This window comes from Ostrea edulis, chromosome 1, assembly GCF_947568905.1.
Source record: "Ostrea edulis chromosome 1, xbOstEdul1.1, whole genome shotgun sequence".
Lineage (NCBI taxonomy): Eukaryota > Metazoa > Mollusca > Bivalvia > Ostreida > Ostreidae > Ostrea > Ostrea edulis.
Window position 1 is genome coordinate 64,376,858 of NC_079164.1, and position 25,838 is coordinate 64,402,695.

General features: G+C 34.4%; 1 protein-coding gene and 1 long non-coding RNA gene across 2 annotated transcripts; both read left to right on the forward strand.

The window, feature by feature from the left end:
• On the forward strand, positions 1-24,018 carry LOC125647524 (uncharacterized). The gene is made up of 6 exons (XM_048874227.2): positions 1-57; positions 4,921-5,179; positions 7,040-7,216; positions 10,717-10,889; positions 15,723-15,943; positions 23,823-24,018. The coding sequence occupies exons 2-6, from the start codon at positions 4,932-4,934 to the stop codon at positions 23,991-23,993; spliced, it is 990 nt and encodes a 329-aa protein (XP_048730184.2). The 5' UTR covers positions 1-57; positions 4,921-4,931; the 3' UTR covers positions 23,994-24,018.
• On the forward strand, positions 16,882-18,977 carry LOC130052200 (uncharacterized). The gene is made up of 2 exons (XR_008800584.1): positions 16,882-17,165; positions 18,760-18,977. It is a non-coding gene; the product is annotated as an uncharacterized LOC130052200 (long non-coding RNA).
• Positions 24,019-25,838: the final 1,820 nt, after the last annotated feature.

Sequence of the window (25,838 nt, forward strand, 5' to 3'; positions counted from 1 at the left end):
TGAACACATGCGTAGACCTTTGTCTGGATGTTGTTTACACCGTGTAGAGAATACTAGGTAAATTATCTTACTACACTTTCATTGTAATATTGTTTTTGTGTAGAGAATGTAAATACAGCATTTATTCCGTAAATGTGAATGCATGATTTTTGCTTTTATAAACGGAATAAATAGAATGATTATAAAAAGTCAATAGTTAACCGTTTAAACCAAACATGTCAAACTAATTCGCCCCGCGGAGCGAATAACATGATTATGCCGTCAAATAGAATACAATATTTAAGCACATGGCTCACGAGAGTTATACCTCTTTGTAGGTAGATCGATATAATCAAAGTACTGAAAGTACTACTGGGAGTTTATTTTATGTAGATTTGCACCAGATGCTTCTGGGATTGAGAATTATTTAAAAAAACAAAAACAAATAGAGAAGCACACTAAAAATCATAAACTTACTCAGAGGCGTATGTTGTGTCTATAACAATCAACGCGCAATTATTTATGTCTGCATAGGCCTACATATAGACACTGGTAAATTACACCTTGTCTGGATTGTATTTTACTAAATTTCAACGTATCATATACTCTTATGTTCATTTGTGTCGAAATATGTCACTACAGTAATATTCTAGGACAAGAACATTTTTGGAAAAACTTCACATTTAACTTAATAATTCTTGGGTTTATGCTCATTTTTGATTTTCTTTTTCTACAACTCCTCATAAAGATTGACATGATATACACAACTAAACAAGTCCTCATTGCTAAAAGTGCAAGAACTTGTGCTTAAATCTCAAACATTTGCTTATCCTTTATCTTTAAAATTGTGTATGATCTTACTTTTAAGAAAATTTGAAATTCAATTCCTAGAGCTCTATTCAAAACATCTATGAAAATATCGACGTACTCAAAATAAGTTCTATACATATAAGAGGTTGGATCAGGCGCCTAGGAGTAAGCATCCCCTGTTGACCGGTCACTTCCGCCGTGAGCCTTACATCTTGATCAATACGCCAGTTTCGAGATTAAAGCTCTCCTGTGTAGGAGGTACATTTAGTGGAACTTTGAATGCTTATGTGGGACAGAGTGGTACTACAGTCAGTAAGTCAGTAAGAAAGATGATAAGGTGTATAAAAACCGACGTCTTTTTAAATACTTGATGTAGGAAATATAAAATACTATCAAAAGAAATATTTTACTAAAGTTGAAACATAAATACAATGCCATATTTCCAAGCAATGTCCTGGATATGATAGGTAGGAGCAACAAAATAACGTGATATAGTAAGAATTCCAAAGTATTCAATTACTTTCTGAATACTTATCATTTACATAGTTTGTGTATCAGTCGAAACTGGTGATGAAACTGTGTATGATAAACTTACTGAGCAGATTCACTTATGCAGTGATGAATATATCTGTCCCACTCCCGCGTGTAAACAAGTTGTTTTGTACCTTACTAAGTACGAGAATTCTCCAAAGGGAAATAACTAGGACGTATCTCGAAACCGGCGTATTAAACGCATAGGTGCTTTTGTACAGGACTGCAGGTCCCATTCCCCCTCCTTGTATTTTTGAATGGTATTTCGGGTGTATCTTTGATAAGATATTAAACTTCAGTGTTTTAATTTAAATGGAATACACGAATCTCGCATAGAAATCGGTTTTTGAAATGTCAAATCACCGATCATAAGGTATGAATAAGATGTACAATTCAGCCTGCGACATTTTGAAAAAATCTGCACTTCGCTGAGAAATCCTATCGAAAGAGCAACTACCATTTGAAAAGAACGGTCATTCTAAATCTACTGATGATTCTCGGATCAAATGCATCGCTAATTGGTGCGCAATAATTTCTTCACCCCTTTCAACTGCATCGTTTTAACCTCAATACTTACAACGAAAGGAAGATGTGATTTTGATATATTTCTGTCGCGACACACTATTTTTAGAACAAAAAAAAACCCCACCTAGACGAGAAGAGAATGCCGATGATAGTAAAAACACGCTAGTTTATTATGTACAAATGGTCGGATAAGTTTAGGCTTATAACATGGAAAATAGGGGGGGGGGGTCTCATTGATGTCCTGAGTGGCAGAAAATACCAAGGAAAGTGAAAATGGTCATTTAGATTTGAATATAAAAGAAAAAATTAAATTTCCAACGTTTGGAAAAATTATTGGAAACATATCCAAATATCTTATCGTTGTAGACTCTTAATTATGATTTGGAGCATAATGGTGTTGACAAAATGTATACTCAAAGGTTAGATCAAAACAGAACAATATTTGATTATGATCTAATATGGTTGAGAATTGGAAGAGAGTAGTTGATTTTAATTATTATTATCATTATCATGTGCACTTCACACACAAGAAACATGTATGTGTACGATGCATTCAAAGTGCTACTTGATGGCATGATATTTTTTTAATCTTATAACATCAAGTTTTGATTTTTTTTTATCAATTACCCAAAGAAATAATACAAGTTCATTTTTGTGATCGAATTTGGATCTGAACACACGGAAGGGGCTTGATGAAATATTTTGTTTATATAGAGTCACATTTTTTGAAAAACGATTGTTACATGTATGTGGAGGATTGCCAAATGCGCTTTCACGGTTCTTTCGAATTTCCATGAAAAATTACCTACCAAACCGTGAAACGCTCTGGAGGTTTTAATCATATTTAATCATATATCTTTCCACAACAGGCTTAGTCTGTTATAATGAAATTATTGTCTCGTAGGCGAGGTTCAACGCCTTTACTTCGTCTTCATCCATGTTTTTGATTTAACGATATTCCCTTACCCTTTTTCGTGATGTTGATGGTATTTGCATGAAAAACCTCGTCTCGGAATAAATAGTTGACTGCGACAATATATTTTCATCTATTTAATTCGAAGAAAGAATTCAATTTTTATTTTAAGATTTGATAAATTAATGAATTTATAGTAAAACTAAACTTTCAGTAAATGATGCATACAGCTATAAAGCTTATCATACATGTATCATTCAACATGATGAACAGAATATCAAGAAATTAGTTTTTTTAATTCCCCTTTTTTATTAAACAATATTGAGCAATTCTAACTAAAAAAAGATAATGGATTCAACTTTGTGTATAAATAATGAATATTTCGTGAATCAACAGCGAAGTGCATATAGAATGTAAGTGTGATTGAAAATGTAATTCTACACAATGGGTATTGTGAAAGTCTAACTGAATGAATCAGATATTATGGAAAGTTCTCTCACCATTATGAATCTAAAAGGCAATAAAATAATTTAATCTATCAATTTAGCAAAGGAAAACTAAACTGACATTTCATTCACTACATGTACCGATTTTCTAATTTTCATTATTACACACGAGGTACATATGCTCTATCTGTTAATCAGCTGACGCTTGCTGCTTAAGAACACGGGAAAATGTGTAGTACATGTAACATAAATATTTTAAAAAACTTGAATTTCTATGGCGTGTGGTTTGATTTTCAAACCTATGATAAATTTTCTTGAAAACAACAAAATATTTGTTTGTTTTTTTTCTCTTTCATCGATATTTGATTTAATTTACAACTGAAAGTTTGGAAAAGTTTGAACTGCATGATTGGTTATTTCCGTACTAAAATGATTACAATTAATTTACTTTTGATATCAGAAGTTTTATCATTAAAGTGGGCAATGAATGTAGCAACTGTGGCGATTCACGATATTTTCAGTTCGCTTAAATTTAACGCTAACACAAAGCAGTTTACGCTACTATCATTGCCGATCGTTTAATACGCAAGTTCCGAGTTACACAAAAATTATTTCCCTTTGTCGAACTCTTTCGCATTTTATGACGTATGGTGGGTACACATTTTATACATTATATCGTAGACTGGCATTGTACATGTACATAACGATTACGTACGATTAATGTAATAAAAGCGTATCTTTTGTTTATATCAATCACTGGTATGTATATTCTGGCCATATCAAGCATGATCTGTTTGAATAAGATCATCAAATTGGCTATTAAATCATTATTCGTTTCCTCTTCTACATGAGTGACACTTTTATCAAAGAAAGATGGCAATTAACAGTATTTGTTTGAGCCATTTTGTTATCCAATACTCATAAACTCACTAAAGTTGCCTTTCCCCTGAGATAGGATGGTCTCAGAAACTCTGGATATCATCTTTTAAGAAATAATACAACGATAGTAATTAGCAAATGTACCCACTGTCATCATATTTTACGTCATAATTTACGGAAGAGTTCGACAAAGGGAAATAACTCTTGGGGAACTCGGAACTTCCGTATTGCCCGATTGAGGACACGAGTGTACATGTATCTTTTGAATTTGTAAGATCCGCGCAACGGCTATAGAATACACAGAAACTACAATTTCAAAGACACCAACTTTTTTCAAGGCCCATGCTATTTTCCGCGGGGCCCATGTTTTTGACCTGTACTGTATATTATGATCTGTGTGTAGGAAGTTTTGAATAGTGTGAAATATCGCTGTTGACATTAGATTGTATTTCTAGTGATATTTTGGTCGTTTTTCAATTTACATACTCAATTGATGGACGGTAGAAGAGTCAATATTACAGAAATAAGGCATTTAAATGTGAAATACGCAAACTGTTTACGAACTATTTGCTGCTAGCGCTGAACATTACATCTGTTTGTAAAGAAGTGCTAAGGTCCACGCCACTTTGAGCCGAGTGACTGCATAGAGTAGTTGATAAAATCAACTCTCAAAAAGTATATGAAGAAAGGCATCGTGAAATAAAGAAATAACTCTCGCAAGTTTGGTAATAAAACAAAAGATGCACATCATTTTAGACACAAAATAATTGTTTCTAATGTACACATATATTCTGCCTTTTACAAGGTATGGATGACGGGAAATTTATACATTTTCAGGCCTATGTAAGATGAACAGAGATAACAGATTAGACCGATTTCTAGACCAAAGAAGAAAGGACAGAAGTATGCAACGATTTCTGGACAAAATCAAAACAGGGAGCAGACCACACAACATCCTAATACTGGGCCCCTATGGCGCCGGAAAATCGTCGTTCATTAATACAATATCAACCAGTTTTTCCGGAGAATGGGAACCACATGCATATGCCGGAAATCTGGGAGATGTTGGAAGTCAGACGACATTTCATATCCGAACGTAAGACGAGCAAATTACTATATACATATGTAGTTAACAATTGATTTATAACGTTTCTTTGGAAAGTATTCATATTTATATAGTCTGGTATGTACATATACGTAGTAACAGGTCTCGTGGGGATCCACATTAGAATATGTTCTCAATACCCCAAGTCGACTAAATGGGGCGGTCGTTAGGATCGCAAAAACCGAGACCCCATGCCAACTAACGATTTATGAGGCTCTACTCCACCGTTTTTAACAATTTCGATATATTTCAATTTCACGTTTCATATTTGTGCGCTATGTTTGATTGTCAAGTTATTTGCATATGCCCATATAAGGTATAATGTAGTGTTTAAATCAATGGGCGTGGGGATCCGGGTTCGAATAGGTCCTCAGTACCCCTAAGAGGCGACTTAATGAGGTGGTCCTTCGGATGAAACCGCAAAAACCGAGGCCCCATGTCACGGCAGGTGTTGTACGATAAAGATCTCTTCCTGCTCAAAGACTGTAAGCGCCGAGCATGGACCTAAGTTTTGCAGCCCTTCACCGGCAGTGGTGACGTCTCCATGTGAGTGAAATCGAGTGGGACGTTAAACAAAATATAACCAATCAACATCAATGGACGAGTACGGAGGAGAAAGCGATTTCGTCGGTATTGAAAAAGTTTAAATTTGATATGAAGTTAGAAAATGAAAGCAGAGAGTAATTTATATCTGCCACCATATGATTTTCCTTTCTTTGTTGGAATGACGCGAGTAACTACATTTTCGCGCTGATTGTGAAAGTTTAGGTTTTTCTGTAGATCCACTAACGAGATTTCGAGATAACAAGCATGGCGGGGCAGACGAAGACTTTTGCATGTACATATGTAGTTCATGATATTTAATGAAAAACATTTTTATCAGACACGACCAAGCGCAAAGTTGGTATTCGTTTTAGTGTAAACCATACTGGAGACAAAAACGGAGCTTATTACAGGTCACTCATAAAAATATTTTGCACCATTACGAAGATCCTATGGAATTGTAGCCCTCTCCCGAAAACGTCAGAAAATAAAAAATAATAAAAATCGGAGAAGGCTACATTGTTGCACAGTACGTTTGAAGTGTTTTCTTCACAGCTGTTAATATTTTCATGAGAAGCAAAGATAGGGGCTCCGTATAACATTAACTTGATCCAGCAATGTATCTTTGTAAAGGTTTTTGTGAAGTTTAGGAATCCAGTATAGGTACGATACATCCATCCCATTGACTGGGATATAAAATTAATCAATTTTCAAATGTTCAGACGTACATTCAAGAAACCAAAAGATTCAATTAATGCTATATTGTACTACTACTTATAGAGTATACCTACATGTATATGTACCATTATTGTATTAACTATTTACTGTATATTAATGACAATTGTGTGCTATTCTATTTTTTATAAGGAGAAAAACTCGTAAGTTGCAAGGACTTGTTTCTAATCCTTTTGTATATAGTATATACAATAAAATATGTTCAAAACAAAATTAATCTATATAAAATGGAATGGGAAGTTATTTGTTTTTAATTTTCCTAGAGCCCTAGTCTATTCACACAAAAGACAAATCCATGGAGTGATTTTTTTAAAAATTAAACTCGTACTATTTTGGACTCGTCCAGGTAATAACCGAGTTCACTTGGACTCGCCTTACTATGCCATTGGAGTTTGAGAAAATATTGGGGCAGGTCGGCGATCGCTAATCTGTCCTGATATTTTCTCCGAAAGTTACAATTCTGCAGCTAGGATTTTACAAGCCTGAAATCTTTCGATGTAGTTTTTTGTACTTTCTAAAAGAAATGTTACCTGTAATTACTATATTGTATCATACATAGGTTTTCGTTGATAGATTCAATCCCAAGTGTTGCATGACCGGAAACAATAGGCATAACAATTATCCAACCCTGATCGACACACAGGGCTTTGACCATAATGTTCAGGACGTTCACAGGAAGTTGCTGGAGTGTCTTCTGAATGGCTATTTGAGTGACGGCGAGAGCATCAAGAAAGCTGCTGAAGTTTACGAGTATGTGTTTAATATATATATATATATATATTAAATATCAACGAGAACAATATATTCTCCAGAACGAAGATCTAATGAATGAAAGGTGAAGGTAACGAACAGTGATCAAACTCATAAATCCTATAAGCAATACAAAATATATAGTTGGACAAACACGGACCCCTGGACACATCCGAGGTGGGATCAGGTGCCTAGGAGGAGTAAGCATCCCCTGTCCACCGGTCACACCCGCCGTGAGCCCTATATCTTGATCAGGTAAATGGAGTTATCCGTAGTCAAAATCAACGTGCTAAAAACGGTCTAACAATCGGTATGAAACACATCAGACAGCATTTGACCCAATGATAGGTTGTATTGGCAAAGTAGATCGTTATAACTACCACAGAATTTGCGAAATGCTAACTTTAAATGAGACTGTTGAAACCCCTGTACCATCAACTTGTTTGTCAGCAGCTGCCTCGATTTAAAAACTGACTATACGCAGAATAAGCTCTTGCATATCGAATCAGTTGAGAGATATAAACACCATATGCAGGTGATAATGGAATATTGCTACATAAATATGGGAAGTCAACGATGGAGAATTAATTCCGGTCCCTGGAACTGAAAGGTGAAAATGCCTACAAGAGGATAAGGATCCTTTGTTGATGTCTTCAAGATGTGAAAACATTTAAGGAGGGAGGGATGTAGTGGTCAGCCATGTTCGATCTGCGGTGGCTAGATAGCTCAGTTGTAAGGGCATCTCGCAAGAGAATTCAGGGGGCCTGGGTTCGAATCTCGATCTTCTTCCTTACTGTGAAACATATAGAACTTCCACCTGAAAAATAAATGTACAAGTTTAAAATATAACCTTTATTGAGAGCAATTGGTTTCAAGTCTTGGACCTGATCATAAAAAATAATCAATATATAATACAATCAACTTTATAAATGGCTTAATGAAATTTGAAATTAAAAAGGGTAAATCTTCTGCATTCCGAGATATGTATGTAAACAAACATTATGATGCATAGACAAGTTGACACTCTTCCACGTGTGTATAATTTTGTTGGACTATGCATGGAAAATCAGCATTCAGAGTCGTATTGATGCATGTGTAAACCTTCCACATCAAAGGTAAGGATAACGAACAATGATCAATCTCATAAATCCTATAAAGAATACAAAATAAAGAGTTGGACAAACACGCACCCCTGGGTGTACCAGAAGTGGGATCAGGTGCCTAAGAGGAGTAAGCATCTGCTGTCGACTGGTCACACCCAGCAGTGAGTCATATACCTTGATCAGGTAAACGGAGTAATCCGTAGACAAAATTGGTGTACCAAAACCGGCCTAAAATCGATATGAAACGGGTGTTGCTAAAACGTGGAACGGAAAACGGGATGGAAAATATTGTATGCAATAATGTTAAGAGGAAGTTAGCATTTTGTAAAATGAAAAGACTTATTATGAACATGGCAAGCCAAAAATACAGAGAGAACGGGAAGTAATCCTTTTTCATATACTTCATACTAATGCATATGTATTTTAAAACCTTTAACTTACCAAGAAAAATATGAACCAGACGCCTGTGGGTACCATCGTTTATCCCGGGTTTATTATTTTCTGCTTCAGCCTCCTTTTTCCGGCTTTGTCATTTTCTGCCCCCCCCCCCCCCCTCCTGATTGTGACAATGTGCTGTTTCAAAAATAAAGAAAAAGAATAAACATACTGAAAATACTTCAATTATAATTTAACACTTTTAATTTTTTTTATCCAATGAGTAAAGATCACCCCCTCCCCTCCCCGAAAATAATATTGTAAAAAATAAACTATTTTTTTCAACAATTTTCACCAAACATAGCCTTTTTACATCGACCTTGCTTTATTAGAACTAGTTATTTTTACGATAATTGAATTTGAATTTAGTTCTACACCTGGTATATCATACATTTATGTATCACATCAAATTTAAAATCGAACGAGTTCGGTGTGTATAAAAGGTTTGCCTCATTTGGGATGAATTTATGTAAAAGTTCGTACCTGCGGATTAGTGTTGAACCCTAAGAGATACAGCGGGAAAGAAAGACTGGAACAGATCCAATGAAAACTAATTAGGTGGAGTTTTTGATCCATAGTAAGGAATTAATAGATTTATTTCATAATATATGAAATAGCTAAATGGCTAAAAGATAATTCATGCTTGAATGGAATTAAAAGGTCATCTCATTATTAATCTAAATGTTAAGATCAAGTATTTAGTTTAGAAATCAACTGCTAGAATCCCTCCCTATTGAAGCACTGCGGTCACTAAGTCAAAATGATAAATCAAACACAAGATGTTTAACTTGTTGACTTAATAAGATAATGAATTATTGTTGTTTCATTTATACCACACCCCCTGTTGTAGGTACACACATACACTGTATTGTTTGTAAATACAAGTACATGTGGTTAATGATGTTTTGTCACGTTTGTTCTTTCCTTTTTCTATCCATAGGTGTCCCTGCTTGCTAACACATCTGTCAATGCAGGAATTTCATAATTCTTGTAAAACGCTTTTTAAATTCTTATTTAAATTTTTACTTCGCTTAATCAATTTATGATGCAGAATTTTAATATAAAATTGTTTTATCCGCTTGTAAACAAATTTCCAAACTTTTGATTTTAATCAAAATAAAGCACCCCCCCCCCCCCCCCGGATTGTTTGTGTTATCTTAGCTACATTAATTATTCTAATTCTTGAATTCCGTTCCGCGTTTTAGCAACACCCATATGAAACACGTCACACAGCATTTGACCCCAAAATAGGTTGTACTGGCAAATTAGATCATTATAACGACCATAGAATTTGCGAAATGCTGACTTTAACTAACTAATCTTTTAAAACCGTAGTCCCTACTATCTCACCTTTTTTGTCAACTAAAACGGATATTCCGTTTCGGAAGCTGCCATGACGTAACAAAGTGACCCAATTCGTAGCTGGATAGGGAAACAATCAGCCGTATATTTCTGGACCGTGGTATAATAAAAGTAAGGTTCGTTTTGTGGATTGTACAAAATATCCTCCTTGGTCTTGTGATTATATTCGGAACACCTCGGCTAACACTTCAGCGTTTATTTTCCAACGCAATATTTATCGACATCGGAGATTATCCTACAACATTCACAAAAACGCGTACTAAATTTCGTAATTCTGTAATGATGTGACGGATATCACAGTCTGAATGAGAAGGAAGTCACAATGTTGTACATGTAAATAGAATATCATTTACAAGTTTCTGGCTAATGTGCTTAACCTTAATTAGGGGTGTCATTATAATGGTGTAAATCAAAGCATACCTTCTTACTATTTGAAACGTACGTAACATGTAATATAGTATAGTGGATGGCGACCACTCTTGCAATATAGAGATGGCAGGATTCATATCTGCAACATTCCTGCTCAAGTGCCTTTTCAAGAAAGCTGCTGAAAAGCTTAAAACAAGTGCTACAAATGTGATAAGAATGCGTATCTTGCAGAGATTTCAAAAACTCTGGGTTACATGGAGAAGAAGGACTGCAAGCAGAGTATGCATTTTTTCCGAAAAGAAAAATAAAGATTGACAGAGTAATCTTTTTAGCCTCCGCTGTGACAGATCCTCCACTGGAACTGCTAGACCTTGTAAGAACGACAACCAACTCTCCGAAAAGAGGTAACTTTTCAACACCTAGTAAATGATTTCATGAGAGCTTCTTGATTTAGTAAATGATTTCAATGAGAGCCTCTTGATTTAGTAAATGATTTCATTGAGAGCCTCTTGATTTAGTAAATGATTTCATGAGAGCCTCTTGATTTAGTAAATGATTTCACGAGAGCTTCTTGATTTAGTAAATACACGTTGTACAGTATGTTCTAGTATAATTGAATATTCAAGAAAAGAAACGACCAGTCACATTCTCGCTTAAGTACATGTAAATGCCAAAGTGACATTTCCCATGCAGGACTCCATTCTTTCTCCACCCACAGTGTGAATAAACCAGTGTGAGAAAACGACATTGTAAAAAACAGTGTGAAAAACTGACATACTAAAAAAAAAACATTGTTTAAAACCCATATTGTAAAAAAAAGACAGTGTTAAAAAGCAACATTGTAAAAAAGTGTGAAAAACACATTGTATGAAAACCAGTATGAAAAACTCGCATCGTAAAAAAAAAAAAACCAGTGTGAAAAACCCATTGTAAAAAACAAACTAGTGGAAAAAACCCACATCGTAAAAAATAAAACCAGTGGGAAAAACCCACATCGTCAAAAATAAAACGAGCGTAAAAAAACCACATCGTCAAAAATAAAACTAGTGTGAAAAACCCTTGTTGTAAAAAAGACCCAGTGTGAAAAACCCACATTGTAGAAAAATATATATGAAAAAGCCACATATAATGAAAAACCAGTGTCAGAAACCCACATCGTAAAAAATGTGTGAAGAACCCATATTGTAAAATAAAACCAGTGTGAAAAGCCACCATGGCTAAAAAAAAGTGTAAAAAACCAACATTGTTAACAAACCAGTGTGAAAAACCCACATTGCAAAATAAGTATGAGAAAAACCCACAATGTAAAAGATAAAATCAGTGTGAAAAACTCAAAATTTGAAATGAAAACTGTGAAAAACCCACATGATAAAAAAACTCAGTGTGAATAAACCCACATCATAAAAATATGAATAAACCCGTAAAATGAAAACTCCCACACATTAACTTATTATAATTTACTGGCAGGTGATCTCCACTTTCTCTTAAATATGGTAAATACGATTTCATAGAGGGGGACTGTATCTCTACCAATCAAGTTTTAAAATCATATGAAAACATCCAACATTGATAAAAAGATTTATTATATGAAACATTTTATACCTCTACTCAATGTTTATGTTTAGAATATTTCTAACAGCTTGACCAAGTTCAGGTCAGTGTGAAGGAACGGGGAGGACATAACGGTTTACAGTTTTAAGTAGAATGTACAGTATAATATATTATTTGTCGAAATGCGCATCTGGTGCATCAAAATTGGTACCGTATAAGTTTTACTTTACAATATGATCAGTTTTGAAATCGAGGCAGTCTACTGGCAAACAAGTTGATGGTGCAGGGGTTTCAATAGTCTCGTTTAAATTCAGCATTTCGCAAATTTTATGGCTGTTATAATGATGAAAGGTGAAGATAACGAACAGTGATCAATCTCATAACTCCTATAAGCAATGCAAAATAGAGAGTTGGGCAAACATGGACCCCTGGATATACGATATACCAGAGGTGGGATCAGGTGCCTAGGAGGAGTAAACATCCCCTGTCCACCGGTCACACCCACTGTGAGCCCTATATCTTGATCAGGTAAACGGGGTCATCCGTAGTGAAAATCAGTGTCCCAAGAACGCCTTAACAATCGGTATGAAACACGTCAGACAGCATTTGACCCAATGGTAGGTTGCATTGGGAAATTAGATAGTTATAACGACCATAGAATTTGCGAAATTCTGACTTTAAACGAGACTGTTGAAACCCCTGCACCATCAACTTGTTTGTCAACAGCCTGCTTCGATTTAAAAACTGACCATACATAGAACAAGCTCTTGTGTATCGAATCAATTGAGAGATATAAACACCATATGCAGGTGATAATGGAATATTGTTACATAAATATAGGAAGTTGACGATGGAGAAGCTGAAATTACCCCGTTTGTCATAAAGTTGAGTTGTTAGTTTGCCGTTATTATCTACTTTCAATAAAATATCTAAGTATGAAGCAGAAGTGAACGACTCTGTGAAGTCTTTTATTTCGAGTTCACTGGGATCGAATTGACATATAAATGAAAATTATTATTGTTAAAGGGAAAGGCAACCCTAACCACATAGTTGCTTTTATGAATAAAGTATTACTTACTGATATCGTAATTGACAGTCTTTTTAAGAACAAAAATCCTTGCTTAACAATGAAATCAATATTAATCTATTTTGTACTTTAAATTACCCGCCGCTAAGAGAGTGGCCATTGAAGTTTAATTTATGACGTCACACCGTCTAATCCGGTTTATTTCATCAGCAGCACTGTAAACATGACAAGTCACGAACAGTTAAGTTTGGAGCCGTATAGATTTGAGCCCGTTCTTTCACAAGAAGAAATTGTGAGAGGAAGACGTTCAATCGAGTCGCAGACTAGGCAGACGGTAAACGTTCTTCATACAAATGCCTGGAACCTCAGCTTGTCATTACGCAAATGATGGATCCACAGTTTACGTAGTCTTTTCTTTTCAAATGACTTGGTTGAGTCGGGAATTTCGAAAAAACCCAAAAAAAACAAAGAAAACAAACCAACAACCTTTTTTCACATCTCCCCTTCGCATTATTGTAATTAACTGCTTGCCAGGAAGGCATCAACCTATTTATTCGTAAGATCTACCACATGCACATATTTGATGATCTAACAGGTGCTTGGGTTCAGGACCCCCCTCCGAATAAGCTACATGAGTTGATTTAATTTATTTTGTTGTTGAAAATATTTCTAATGCATGTCAACAACGTCTTGCATACCCATAAAGTCCAAAACACATGTTATTCAAAATAAGCCCTTTAAAAAAATACCCTCACTGGTTATTATAAATTCTGTTATAATAACCAGTGAGGATATTGTTTTTAAAAAGGGCTTATTTTGAATTATTTTGGACTTTTGGGGTATGCAAGACGTTGTTGACATGCATTAGACATATTTTCAAGACAAAAATTATTAAATCAACTCATGTAGTTTATTCGGGGTGGGTGGGGGGTGGGTGGGTCCTGAACCCAAGCACCTGAAGGACCGATAACGTTGTGGAAGAGAATTCAAAACCGGAACAGATGGTGTGACGTCAAAATTATTGATTTTTGTGGTCTTGAATACAAAAGAGTTACACATCATGGCAGCCTCTATAGATCGCGGGGATTTCAATTTTTGACGTTTTCAAATTAGTACTGAAGCTTATCTAGGCCATATATCAACACAATTGTATGACAAATCTTTGTCATATGATTAATCCTATCATTTGTTATGTAAAAATCTTTTGGGTTGCATTTCCCTTTAATAGATAATACGTCGTCGATATATCTAACTGTTGAATTGAAGGCCACAGGTAGAATATTCTGTTATAATGTTCAGTGAGGTTATTGTTTAGAAGACTTGCTTTTAGTTGCTTGAGATTTTGGGGGTATGGAAGACATTGTTGACATGCATGATAGGAATTTTCAAATGAAAATAACAAAATAAACTCATGTAAGGTATTCTGTGGAAGGGGTCCTAGATACAACCACATATGGCAGTAACTGCAATATTACTCTATGTTTAGCAACAAATTCAATTTTAGTTCGCAAGTTTGAACGGGAATCCGTTGGTTAGTTGTGTATTGTTTTACGTCCCGCTCGAGAATTCATCTCTCATTTGGAGACCTCACCATTGCTAGTGAATGGTTGCAAAATTTAGGTCTATGTTCGGCTCCTACAACCTTTGAGCAGGGAGGGATCTTTATTGTGCCACACCTGCTGTGACACGGGGACTCGATTTTTACGGTCTCATAAGAAGAACCACCACATTTAATCGCCTCTTACGACAAACAAAGGGTGCTAAGGACTACTCTAAGCCGGATCCCCACGGGACAACGCGAACTGTTCTGGACTAATTGTTCATAATTATATCGTAATAATTATCCCTATATGAGTGAAATTTTTTGGAAGGGACGTTAAAATCAAAACATTCAACCAATTGATGTCATACTTTATAGTGGCGGGAAATTTGAATACCATATTGCAAAATAGTCAATACTTAGCATTGCAATGATTTTTGTTATTGATGTAAAACATAACGTGAGACAAATTTAGGAAAATATAATTTATTGATAAGCACAATGGTTAGCCCGAGTACCTAGTTAAGTAATACCCTTACCGCATTAGGAATTCCTCGTTTCTCTTGTCCCGTGGGGATCCGGGTTAGAATAGGTCCTCGGTACCCCTTGCTTGTCGTAAGAGGCGACTAAATGGGGCGGTCTTCCGGATGAGATGGGGAAAAACCAAGGTCCCGTATCACAGCAGGTGTGGCACGATGAAGATCCCTTCCTACTCAAAGGCCGTAAGCGCCGAGCATAAATCTAAATTTTGCAGCCCTTCACCGGTAATGTTGACATCTCCATGTGAGCGAAATATTCTTGAGAGGGACGTTAAACAATATACAATCAATCAATCGTTTCTTTTAGGGTATCAGGGTGCGTTGAAAATTGCAACGGTTCCACGGATTTTGAAAAGAAAAATATATTCTATGGAATAAAGTAACAGATTATAGGGATATAACCTTTATACAAAACATTTACATGTATTCAAATCAAATAATAACGGGTATGAAATTCCTCCGCTGAAAGCAAGTTATATGAAACATTGTCTCTTACTGTTCTTCATAATGACGTACTATCAGAGTGTACAGACCATCACACTGTCCATTGAATCTTTAAAAAAGAATATGATCTTTTTAGCTATACCTCTATATGGAGTTCTCACTCACATGGACAAAGTTGGTGGGAGACAAAGAGCCTTTGACAAATGTAAACAATTATTCAAGTGTCATCTAGGGCTAACCAATGAAAGATTTCTGGAATGTACAAATTACTGTGATGACCTTTATTCAAATGAATCTGGTCAAAGCCATCCAAGTTCATTAGACATCGATATTCCTGTTATCGAATTTATGACTGAGGTAAGCAGACTTTTTAGGCCACCTGAGAAAACTCGGAAGGCCTTTTGCAATTGGCCCGCGTCTGTCGTGCGTTAACAATTGAACATTTTTGAACTTCGTCTTGATAACTACCACTGCAATTATTTTCAAATTTAGTATGAAGCATATTTAGGACAAGGGGGATATAAATTGTAAATTTCAGGACTCCTGCACCCTTGGAACCTTAAGGGCGGGACAAACATTGACCGATTTTCAAAAATCTTTTTCTCTAGAACCCCACATGTAGATGAAAAACTAAATACATACTGATGTAGAACAGGAAGGTCTCTACCAAAATAGTTAATTTCATGATCCCGGGGTAGAGGTTCTGACTCTAGGGCGGGGCCAAACGTAGTATAAAGTTTTTATGTGTAAAACACTTAAATGACATATTCTTTAGCGTTATTGATACTAAATTGACACTAAATGGATATTAAGAAAGAATAGATAGTCCTTTACCGCAATTGTAAATTTGATGACCCCAGGGTTAGGGGTTTTGGAGTCAAGGTGGGGCCTTAATGGTCAGTTATTAAGTATGGTTCCACGTAAAAATCAGGCAAAATCGCATTTTCGTGATAAGTCCATGTTCACGAAATGAACCCAAACTTAGCATACTAACTCACCGTAATATGTTTGGCAAATATACAAAGTAGTTTTGATTTATTTCGCCTTGTTCCAAAATTATGGACAGATAATTATGAACATGGAGAATTCACGCTTAGTGCAAATCTATACAAAACACAACTTGTAATCCCTTTGAAATCTAAAAACAGCAAAGCAGGTATGAAAATATATCATTATATAACATTAAACAAATAAAAAAGGCATGCTCTGAAATAAATATTTTTTTTGAAAGTTTCAATATAACATTTTAAAACCTCTCTGAATGTTTCAATTTTAATGCAATTTCGGTTATCGTTCTTGAATTTAACCTCGATGATCGCTAGGGGCGCTGCTTTGTCAACACACTAAGTGCGCGGAATATGGCGGATCCAAAACTGAATGCCGTGTAGGACAATATTCCGACAGAGTGTGAACTACCCTCAAGCCTCCTCTAAAGGAAACGAATATATTTTCCTTCGGAGAGTGTCAGAAATACATTGATGTATATGGCGTCACTGAAGATAGAACGTGTGTGGAGCAGCCGACAACGAAGACCGAGCAACATATCTTATATGACATGTCATCAAGTCGGCGCATTCCGGTAATTTCAAATGGTGTGATTTACATATTTAATAATTCAAAATTCGCAATATTTATTATTCATGTTATTACTAGCATAAAAATCATAACGAATGTTGTATTATACAATGTAGCATTGTATGAGACGACTGTGTGCAGATGACACCCACTCCCTTGTTTCAAAAAGTCATACTTTCAACAGTTACGCTATGATATGTTTTAGGCCTAGGCTAGTCGACGGCATGTTTCATTTGTAATGGTCTGCAATAATAGCAGACATCTACGTATCCTCCACACAAACGCTTCCTGTCTCAGATAGAAATGTAGATTATGCCTAACTGTGGATCAGTAGGAGTAGGTATCATCTCAAAAGAGTGTGGTTTTATTCACTACATGTAGATTTCTGTCGAATTTGCATATAAAAATTTAAGACATGATATAACTTTGTGAGAGGCAATGTTAAGTATATAATGTGATCATATTTTTTACAAGTCACAGATAGCTAAGTGGTGAGGTATCCGGATTAGCATGCCGGAGGTACTGGGTTCAAATCTCAGAATGGATGGGATTTTTTTCTTCAATTTATTTTATATACACATCATTGTTTTTTCCTTCAAGGTGTTCTATATAAACACACACAAATTTTTTAAATATTATTTCATATGCACAAAATCATTTCTTTTAGTGGTCACCATTCAGCTCTTGACAAATCGGAATTCATATTTTAAAAACATGTGCATACTATTAGACATATCAAAGAAAATATTTAGGGTCTGTAGTTTTTTAAAGAATTCCATTTTATTGTAAAACAATTCATAATGTTAATTATATCTTGACATTTTTATTAGATATCTATTATATTACTATTTAAAGTCTGCCTCAATCTGATATGGTCATGGGGACTGGTTAATGTATGGGTTCTTGAATTTATATTTCTGATAATAATATATAAATATAACAAAGATCAAGTCATTTAGCTAATGTATATTTCTTTAAAGTTTTCATACCAGCATCATGGAGTGTCATTACCATCACTACATGCATTGGAAACCTCTGTGGTAAATACATGTAGCACATATGTACCAATGAATCTAAAGTGTAAATGTTTTATAAACCTCAAACTTGGTAGAGCAGTATAATATTATATAATAATCCTGATATACAAGCACTATATGACCCCTTCTGATAATGAGGTCAAAGTCAACCAACCCCCAACCCACCATTATAGGAAAATATTGGTCACTCAGAAACCAGACTCAAAACCTGATACAGCTGTTGCCCTGACTAGTACCCGAACCTACTTGTCACTGATTTAGAATATTTGGAACACCTTCTCAATGCCATATACAAGTTCTTTAAGCATTTCTTGTTTTCAAAAGTTTTATATGCTGTTTTAGTATTTTATTCTTTCTAACTACATGTATAATTTAAAAATCAATGTGTACTATGACTACTAGGCTCTGAGTCGTGTACTTTAATTGAAAGTTTTATGATATAAAATGTTCAAACATTCTCAAAAACTAGAGAAATATATATTATATACATGTATATTGAGGAGAGAAAAATAAGTAAATTCTTGTGTCCTGAAAATCAGTGTCTATCTTATTGTATTGTAGGTCTCTGCAAAACCCAAGGATATACTTAAAGTGGTAACAGGAGGAAAATCAATCAAACCAAGTGAAAGTACAAGACACTATTACAAAAGGAAAGCAAAGGAGTCCATAAATTCAATGTTGAACATCAAGACAGTCTAAAATATTGAATCCAAACAAAATATCAAAACTCTATGAAGAAATAAATGACAAATTGTCAAATAAACATGAAAGCATTCTTATATATGGTGTTTTATTCAAATTATTTCAACTGAAATTCCTAATGTACCTAAATTCGAAAGGGAAACAACTTATGAAAAAATTAAACACCAATGGGTTGAATTGTGTAATAAAGTTGTGTTGACATGCAAAAATACATGTATAATGTGATGCATCATAGAATAGCTCAAATGGTCTATTTCATGCAATTATTGGGCTCTTCACCCACCCCTTTCTGGATGGAGAAGGTAAATACACGAGTCACAAAACCTCCATTCCCACCCTTATATTTTTTTCTGGATTTGCCTCCGTTTTGTAAATATGTTCGTAACAAATATATTTCTGTGCTCATTTGTTCCTTTATCATGTTTTTGCCTTGTTTGGGGTTACACTTTTAAAAAAGTATGATTTTGAAATAAAATTTTTAAGCTTCAAAGAACTCTTCCGCGTACATCTTTCAGTATACAGTTTATAAAGGATCTAAACTTACAAGTTGCAACTGTTAAAAAATCTTATAGATAATGGAATGTATTGATGAAATAATTAAGAATTCATTTTCAATTCACTTTACAGACACTAATATCTACATGGATTATGTAAAACAGTTGTTTTGTCATCTGAAAGCAACCTGTAATCATACTTGGTAAAAGATAGTGCCATAGACATGATAAATGAGTCAACTTACATTTTTTAAACTACATTATTGAATTTTAAAACAATCCCATTTCTACATTACATGTATGTTCATAAAATTATATAAAGTCAATATAAACTGTCCAAATTTTACAATATTAATGACACAAATGTCTGCAGTTTCTGTTCTGATTTTTATTTTTTCCTGAACAAACATATATATTATACGACTGTAAAAACGTACATTTCACTAAAAGTTTTTGTTCCACTCTTACAAAGGATTCATAAGGAAATCAAGTGCTAAAAAGTTTTATTTTAAAATTTGAGCCATATCATGTTTCTAGAATTGTTAGCCAAAGTTTAAAATGTCCAGATGCTTTGTAATAAATGTATTAAATTTCATATTAGACAGAGCAATAATGAATTCAAAATGATTTTTCAAATAAAAAATATTTTCAATGAATTATTTAGGGTAAAACACAAAAGTTGATAAATTATGTCTTAATGTTTTATCATAGGATTCCCTTGAACATGTTCAATGTATTTTCAGTTTTGTTTTTCTAAAGATATACGTTTTTAAAGAACATGGGCATTCATTCTCTTTATACTTGGGACTAAAATGCCAATCTCTTGTTATTCGAGCAACCTACAACGTACGTCGTTGACCAGCCTCACAAGAGTTGTTGATAGGTGAATTTCAAAATGAAAAACAATTGCCAACCAAGCATTTTTTCTTTAATCTGTTAATTACCCACAAACTCACAACTATCCAGCCAAAAATACTTGCAAGTTGCGGTCTAATAAGTTGTTTACAAAAACCTGAGGAAATCTGAAAGAAATGGGTTAATAATAAACGGACTTTCGATCCCGACCCAAAATGCTATGCATCGTTTCTTGCATTTACATCTATAGACATATCATTATGGTATGTAAACACATAAAGAAGATCATTTTAGATAATTATAAATATGATAATTACTAGAACATGACAAAAAAGTGTGTTTGTTGAATAGTTTGTAAGTAGAAGAAAATTTAAAAACATGAAAATATATTATTTTCCCGCCATTTTTCACAATCTTCATATATTTTTTTCCGAGTACAGTAAAAACTTTCAAAAAAAATATTGAGTAAAAATTATTCAATAGCATGTACTTTATCCGTCTAATTATAAAACTTTTTTGAAAGTGTTTGCTGTTTCGAGAAAAATGGTCTTAAAGTTGGAATGTTTTTCCGTTAGAAAATCCTTTCGTTAACTACAGGAACGGTTACCATGGTAACACATAACAAATACTCACTATGACAACAGAAATTCGTAAACAGTAGCCTTCTTCTTCATTTTATATAAGCCATTTGAAAATGTATGATCTTTTCATTTAACAAAACCTTTAAGAATATATAGCATTTTTATGAGTCAATTTTGGTCAGAACATGGGTATTCTACTTTTAGTAACACAGCTCTGTGAAGGTGCGTCATATGAAAAAAATATTATCACCGAATGATTTCCTATAAACAATGTTACTATATATATAAGTATCGGCTCGATCCCTGACGGTCGACTTATCACCCTCTGCCTGATTTTTACATGGAACCATACTTAAATATGTGAAAAATACAACTCTTTTAACTTCTTGATGACCTTCTATTCCAATTCCTTTAAAATGTGTATGAATCATCTTTGGGACAACCCCACATGTTCAAGAAAAACTAAACATACTGATGTAGAGCAGAAAGGCCTTTACCAAAAGTTTTAATTTCATGATCCCCGGGGTAGAGGTTTTGTCTCCAGGACGAGACCAAACTTGGTATATAGTATTTATGTGTAAAACATCTAAGACATCACGCTATTGATAATAAATAGATATTTAGAAAGAATAGGTAGTTCTTTACCGCAATTGTAAATTTGATGATCCCAGAGTTAGGGGTTTTGGTATTAGGGTAGGGCAAAAATGGCCAGTGATTAAATGCGTTAACAATTAAGCATTTTTGATTTCTTCATGATAACTACCATTCCAATTCTTTTGAAAATAGGTATGAAGCATCTTTGGGACAAGGATGTCATAATTTGTAAATTTCAGGATTCCTGTACCTCAGGGGCTTTAGTGGCGGGGCAAAAACTGCTAAAAATTTACGAATATTTAAAAAATCTTCTCATGTGTAAGAAAAACTGAATGCAAGTGATGTAGAAAAAGATTACCTCTACCAAAATTGTAAATTTCATGATCCCCGGGGTAGAGGTTTTAGAACGACTCCAGGGCGGAGCCAAAGTAGGTGTATATGTTAAATAATATCGTCTGTAATGCTATTTATACTGAATTGAAACTAAATGGATAGTTAGAAGGAGTAGGTAGTCCTTACCAAAATCGTAAATTTCACGACTCTAGGGGGTAAGGGTTTGGTTCCAGGGTGGAACCAAAATTATTATAGTGATTATTGTCTTAATCATTAGAAAGACCTCTTGAGGTTTGCTGATATAAAAACTAAATGCATATTTAGGAAAATCATAAAAGGGTGTACCAAAATTGTGAATTTTACAACTCCAGTTTTATTTTACTCTCGAATAGGTCAAAACTAGTCATTTCGCGTTAATGTTATGTAAAGGATAAAAGGCAAAAACTGTCCATTCTGTGAGAAAAAGAACTGATCGAGGCCCGTAGGACCGAGATCAGTTCTTTCTCTCACAGAATGGACAGTTTGAGGCTTTTATCCTACTTAAAACATTACATCTTTTGTTCTAAGAATGGACTGTTTCTGGTAAACCAATTAGCAATGATAATTGTGAACAAAGCTATTTTTGAATAATCTGACAATATAACCAGTCTTGCGTAGAAGTCTGTTTCTTTTGTTCACTTATTGGACAGTGTCAGGTAAATAGTCGTGTACTGTAGGTTTTATATTCACTCACTCTGTAGTACTGAGCCATATCAACATGTCTTCCTCTGATGGAGAGAGCGTTTTCATTGCACAATCAAAATTTAAGGATTTTAATGAAAGTACTGTAAATATTATCTTAACGAGTGTTATATTCTGTAAATATTATCTTAACGAGTGTTATATTCTGTAAATATTATCTTAACGAGTGTTATATTCTGTAAATATTATCTTAACGAGTGTTATATTCTGTAAATATTATCTTAACGAGTGTTATATTCTGGATATAGAAGGTGAGAAAGTTTTGGAACCAAATTTTGATTTGAAAAGCATTATGTTTTCCAATATTTGGATGAGGAAATAATTATCGCCAGCCAAAAGAACTCAATACGCCCATCTCGCGAAATTAAATGAAATTATACATGAAAGCGAAAATAATAATTCAGAATTAGGATTTGCTAATAAAGAAACATAAAAAGTGTTTTGAAGAAGTTTCGGAATGTGCCTCTGAATCCAGCGAAATTCAAATACAGAATGGAAATATGTCTTTCAAATTTAAGTTTTGATGCGATATAATAATGACCAATGGAATTTAAAAAAAAATGTGAATCTTAAAGTTGAAGCAGAAATTTCTACTAAGAGGCAATATAGTTTTAAGTGTTTCAGTGATTTTTTCGATGTCTGTGATGATTCTTACATGTAGGAAATTTAGAATTAAATTTGTATCTCTTTGACAAATATATTGTCTTTCTCTTATTTTCAGCATACCTGTAAATGTCTAATAAGTTATTGGGTTTGCCTGGCACTGTCCAATAAGTTTACAATTACTGTCCATTATTTTTAAGAACGTACAGCATCTGTCCATTCTTACATTCTTAAAAATAATGGACAGCAATTGTAAACTTATTGGACACCTACAGGTAAGCTTTTCACTACAAGTGGACTTTCTCCTATATAAAAGCTTAAAAAGACAAAGGATTGTGGAACAAAAATGTTATATATATATATATATATATATATATATATATATATATATATATATATATATAAGCTTTCCATCAGTATGGGCGCTTTTGAGGGCATTTAAGTTTTAAGAACGCATCTTGTTTTATATATGTAGTTTTGCTGAATATGAGAATTTAGCTTAAATATTCAGAACAGGATAGTTTTAGTAGCCCTTGGGACTAGTGATACTTTTAACTGATACTTGGGTGACCGATAAGGCTTGTGGGCCTCTTGTTTCCTTGTGCTTTTTGTAAGACATTCTTATGTAGTTTAACTTCAAATAACCAGTGCTACATATTCCCAGAGTAATCACTGATTTTTATTGATTTAAGTTTTTTTTTCTTTCTCTAATCCTTTTAAGGTTTGTAATCCTGTTACAAAAGCCATTCATCACGAGGAGACGCAGAGGTGCAACCCATGTCTTAAAGCTGGAATTGTCATGTTCTCCGTGTTTTGTCTCGTTTTTGTAGCCATCATTTTGGAAAGACCTAGCGATTTCAATTTCAAACTGTTATACAGTTTTTGGACCTGAGTAAAGTGATTACTTCATACTATCATTACTTTACTTTTAAGATCTCCTGAGTCAATCAGCTGTCCTAATGCCGTTGGTCTTCGTCCGTCGTCGTGCGTCGTCCGTTAATAATTTTACATATTTAACTTCTTAAAAACTTCAAGACCAATTTTTACCATTTTTAGTGTGAAACATCTCTAGGATAAGAGGAATATAGATTGTGAAATTTATGGCCTTACTACTCCCTGGGCCTCACGGGCGGGGTCAAATATGCTATAAAAGGGCCACATTTTCAAAACTCTTCTCTACTCCCACTACTCCCACAGATATGGGAGGACAAATAAATGCATGGTTATGATGTTTATGAAGCCCTCCATCACAGTTGTGAAATTCGTGGTCCCTTGGTCAGGGATTCAGGCCCTAAGGCAGGGCCAATATAACCAAATAGTGAACATGTGTAAAATCTTAGAAAATCTTCTCTACTCCCATTTATATTTTAGAAAAACTAAATGCATTATTATGATGTCCATGAAACTCTTTACCTAACTTGTGAATTTTATGTCTCCTGGGTCAGAGGTTGAGGCCCTTGGGCAGGGCCTATATGGCCACATATGAAAATGTATAAAAATCATTTTTCTTATTTATATTCACAGAACTTTATGGGAGATAAATTAAATGCATGGTTCTGATGTGCGTGATGTCCTCTTCTCAAATTGTGAAATTCAAGGCCCATGGGTCGGGTTTAGACTTTCGGGGGGGGGGGGATCAAAATGATTTAAATATGCTTCAAACTTCCATTTCTCCTTCTTATGTAATTGAATAGGAATTGTATGCATATTTTGAAAGATAATAAACATGTGCACAAAAGACTCCATATTGAGGCTTACACATGCAAATGTGGGCTATGATACTCAGGTGACTGTTAAGGCCCATAGACCTGTTGTTTGTGTACAGCCATGCCTTGTGTCATATATTCTGTATGAATTTCACCTGGCATGATCGTAAGTGTAAAACAAAACTAGATGCTGTCATAAGACAGTAATACCCGCAAGCAAGTGTTTGCCTTTAAATAGTCCCCGAGGGTCTCTACAGCCCAGTAACTAAGTACTTCGTTACTAGCTTGAAAATACGGATGTATATTTAATTGCTGTGGTAAAATTTAGAAATTCATTTTACAATTAAGGATTATCTCCCTCATGCATAGCTCTTATCCTTAGACGAATTTGACTCCAGTTTTTTGGCACTCTGTTTTTTTTCCTAAAATAGCTCTTACAAGTCATTGTTATTTCGGATTTCAAACATTTCAGTTGAACATCACTGAAGAGACATGTCGAAATGCGCATCTGGTGCATCGAAATTGGTACCATATAAGTTTTACATATACTCTCCCTCGTACTTGCACAGAAGCCAGAATAGTTATTTTTTAGGTCTTTTGCAATTGGTTTGCTTCCGTCGTCGTCATTCGTCCGTCGTGCGTTAACAATTAAATATTCAAACTTCTTTTTGATAATTACCATTCAAATTCTTTTCAAATTTGGTATGAAGCATCTTTGGGACAATGAGGATATACATTGTAAATTTCAGGACTCCTGCACTCTTGGGCCTTAGTGGCGTGGCAAAAACTGCCAAAATTGACCAATTCTCAAAACTCTTCTCTACAACCACACATGTGTAAGAAAAACTAAATACATAGTGATGTAGAGCAGAAAGACCTCTACTAAAATTGTTAATTTCATCATTCCCAGGGCGAACCAAACTTGGTATATATTGTTTATGTGTAGAACTCTTATATACCATCTTCTTTAGTGCTATTGATACTAAATGGATATTTAGAAAGAAAAATTAGTCCTTTACCTCATTTGTAAA

Coding starts and splice junctions, on each gene's coding strand:
- LOC125647524 (XM_048874227.2), top strand. CDS start 4,932: ATGAACAGAGATAACAGATTAGACCGATTTCTAGACCAAAGAAGAAAG. Junction 10,890..15,722: donor AACCAACTCTCCGAAAAGAG/GTAACTTTTCAA, acceptor TGATCTTTTTAG/CTATACCTCTATATGGAGTT. Junction 15,944..23,822: donor TTATCGAATTTATGACTGAG/GTAAGCAGACTT, acceptor AATCCTTTTAAG/GTTTGTAATCCTGTTACAAA.